Here is a 3,515-nt window from a genome sequence, read left to right as displayed (position 1 = left end):
AACCATACATCAATGGAAAGCTATTTATTCAGCTTTCAGATGATGTATAATTCTCAATTTCGAGAAAATTGCCCCTTAAGACTGCTCCAGGGTCACATATAATCAATTTCTTTTGATTCGGACATCTTAATGTCTTTGACCCATGAACACTGTTCACTTCACCGTCAAATTCTTGATGCACAAGCATTCATGTGGTTTTCTTTCTGCGTCAGGAGTTTCAGGACCAGATTAAGGCGGTGAGTTTTAAGGATGTGGTTGTTTCTGGACTCGAGCTGAGTGGCGCTCTCATCACCGCCATCATTAACGTGTACATCAAAGACAGCGCGTGTGTAGACACCGTCAGTGCTCACCTGAGAGACATCTGCCCTCTGCTGTACAGCAGCGACGACAGCATCTGCTCAAAGGTACCTGTGCTTCTCAATGAGACTCCGTTGTTTTTTTGTTGTTGGTTTTGTATGTATGCATTTTTTAATTTAGCTTATTTAGTTTGTTTTTAATTTACTTTTTGTTTGTTTTATTTATTTACTGATTTCAGTTATTTAGTTTTTAGTTCAGTTTTTAATAAGTTTTTGTATTTGTTCATTTATTTTATGTAGCTATTTTTTATTTGGCTTATTTTTTATATTTAGTTTTTAGTTATTAATTTATTTTGTTTTTAATATATTTATTACATTTAGTTTGTATTTTATTTTTATTTAAATCTTAGTTTAGTTTTATTTATTGTTTTTTTATTTCAATATATTTAGTTCTATTTTTTATTTATTGTGTTTATTTATTTTATTTTATTTTTAATTTACATTTATTTAGTGACACCTTTATTAGAAAAATTATTATTTAGCTTATTTATTTTATTTTTATACTTTTTTCATTAATTTGTTTGGTTTTTAATTTAGTTGTTTTAGTTTTTTGTTTTTGTTTTACATCTAGAGTGAAACTTATTTTTTTTATTGTTTTTATTTATTTTTTTTAGTACTCATTTTTTGTATTTTTTTAGTGTAGCTTTTTTATTTGTTTTTATTTTTAGTACTTAGTTTTTGTATTTATTTATTTAGTGTGGCTATTATTTATTTATTTTTTGTATTTATTTGGTTTATTTTATTTTAATACATTTTTATTTATTAATTCATTTAATTCTTAATTTATTATTTTGTTTGTATTTTGTATGTGTTAGTTTTTATTTATTTTTTAATTTTATTTTTTAGTATATTTAGTATAAGTATAGCTATTTTAGCAGCTTTTATTAACTTTAATTTTACTACATTTTTATTTTTTACTATTAACGTACTATTATTTGAAAAATAAAAGAACATTTATTTTTTATTTTTTTAATTACTCAAGTATTCCTTGACCATAACTATGCTGTTTTTGTTTTTTGATTATTTTAACGCTGAAGGAGTCCCTGCGCCTCTATCAGCAGATCAGTCACCACACAGACCTGCCCCTCGTCTGCTCACAGTACCGGCAAGGTGAGTGCAGAGTGAGCTTTAAACGATTCACCTGCTTTTAGCGTTGTATAACACCCTGATCGCATTCTGTGCTCGTCCAGTGCGCTTCTATGAGGGAGTGGTGGAGCTGTGTCTCACAGCTGCTGATAAGAAAGACCCTCAGAAGCTGGGGCTGCACTTCTACAGGAACGGAGAGCCGGAGGAGGACTCCAGCGGCCAGCAGGCCTTCGAGCAGCGGTCAGTGCACACACACACTTCTTTTTAGGGATTTAACGATTCACTCAAGTCACGATTCGATTCAAAATGAGATTTAAGACAAATTATAAATGAAATGTGTCCTTTTATTATTGCGTGGACAAAATGCTGCACATTTCTTTACTTTTTTACTTTTTACTTTTAGTCATTTAGCAGACGCTTTTATCCAAAGCGACTTACAAATAAGAAAAAGTAATTAAAGCTAAAACTCTATAAATACTATATATATATATACATATTTAAGAAAATAAAAGAAATTAAATAAAAATTACAAATGCATACAACAACATTTCAAAACTAAACATTTAAATGAAAACAAAAAAATAAAGCTAAAAACAATTCAAAATGTTAAAAGAACAAAAGGTATGAGTATAATAATGATTCTAACATAACACTAAGCCAAACACCATAAAACAACTACATGTGTTTGTACAGCCACACACACATACATATACATGTACATATATATATATATACATATTATACACACACACACAAAGAAAAACAAGTAGATAGAATAGAAAAAATAGAAAGCTAGTTTTTGTTTTTTGTTGTTTTTTTAAATAAAGAATAAAAAAATAAAGAAAAAAGATAAATATAAAGCAGAATTAAAATAGAATAGAAAGTGTTAGGGTTCCTGAGATGCCATTTTCCAATAGGGTTGACAGGAGAATCTGGTGGTTCACCGTATCAAAAGCAGCAGACAGATCTAGGAAAATAAGTATAGAAGATTTGGAAGTCACTCTTGCCAGTCTTAGGGCTTCAACAACTGAAAGCAAGGCAGTACACCAGTGTGAAGGGATGTGTTAATGATGTGAGTGAGTGCAGGTACAACGGCAGGAGAAATGGCTTGAAGGAGATGAGATGGAATAGGATCAAGCGGACAAGTAGTAGGATGATTGGAAAGGATGAGTTTAGAGACTTTTGCCTCAGAGAGTGGAGAGAAGGATGAAAACGAGTGTATGTTTGCTGGTAAGATGTGTTTGACAGTTTGTGGTGTGGTAAATTGTTCACTGAGGTTTGTAATTTTATTAATGAAGAATGTGGCAAAGTCGTCAGCTGTTAGAGTTGATGGAGGGGGAGGAGGAGGACAAAGGAGGGAGGAAAATGTTTTAAAGAGCATGCGAGAGGTAGGCGAATTGTTAATTTTGTTGTGATAGTATGTCCTTTTAGCAGTGGAGGCATTAGCAGAGAATGAACAGCAATGATACAGCGTTTCCTTGGTTACAAAGCAGAGCTGTGCTTATGGCAAGATGAAAAGAAAAAATACTATCTAAACTTTTCTAAAGACAGTAAGTTCCCTTCAGACATACATTCATATAAACTCCTACACCTAATTGAATCGCGATTTGTTTAGCATCTCAACCGATTTGAATTGTCACACATTTGAATCGATTTTCAACCGGCTCGCGGTTAATCGTTACATCCCTAGTTCTTTTACAGGATCCTGAGGTGCTCATGTGGGATTTGCAGGTTTAAATCAGGCTGTAACTCTTGTTTTTGTCCAGGCTCTGCTGTTACAAATGCATCACGGACACCATGCAGGAGCTGGTGAACCAGAGTAAAGCAGCCCCTCAGTCTCCCAGTGTCCCTAAACAACCCGGACCCCCCGTCATGACCTCTGACCCCAACATGCTGAGCAATGAGGACGCTGCCGCTCATGTGAGTCACACGCTAGAGCTTCATATGCTTCAGTTTGAACCTGTGAGATGCTGTGTTATTTATATACTACTTTTAGTGCTTGCTAATATTTCGAATTAGCTTTTAATTTTGTTTTAATTTTAGTAAAGTGTATTCTTATTTTTAATCTTTACT

The 3,515-nt window shown here is 32.8% G+C and overlaps 1 protein-coding gene across 1 annotated transcript in view; it reads left to right on the top strand.

Moving 5' to 3' along the window:
• LOC107653774 (nuclear pore complex protein Nup155-like) overlaps positions 1 to 3,515 on the top strand; it is a 30,961-nt gene that overhangs the window by 16,605 nt on the left and 10,841 nt on the right. The window contains 4 exon segments of the mRNA XM_016440597.1: positions 213 to 433; positions 1,339 to 1,466; positions 1,547 to 1,682; positions 3,209 to 3,362. Coding sequence (XP_016296083.1) covers positions 213 to 433; positions 1,339 to 1,466; positions 1,547 to 1,682; positions 3,209 to 3,362 — 639 coding nt within the window.

Source organism: Sinocyclocheilus anshuiensis, unplaced genomic scaffold, assembly GCF_001515605.1.
Source record: "Sinocyclocheilus anshuiensis isolate Anshui unplaced genomic scaffold, SAMN03320099.WGS_v1.1 scaffold443, whole genome shotgun sequence".
Taxonomy (NCBI): domain Eukaryota; kingdom Metazoa; phylum Chordata; class Actinopteri; order Cypriniformes; family Cyprinidae; genus Sinocyclocheilus; species Sinocyclocheilus anshuiensis.
This window is presented reverse-complemented; position numbering and strand designations above follow the sequence as displayed.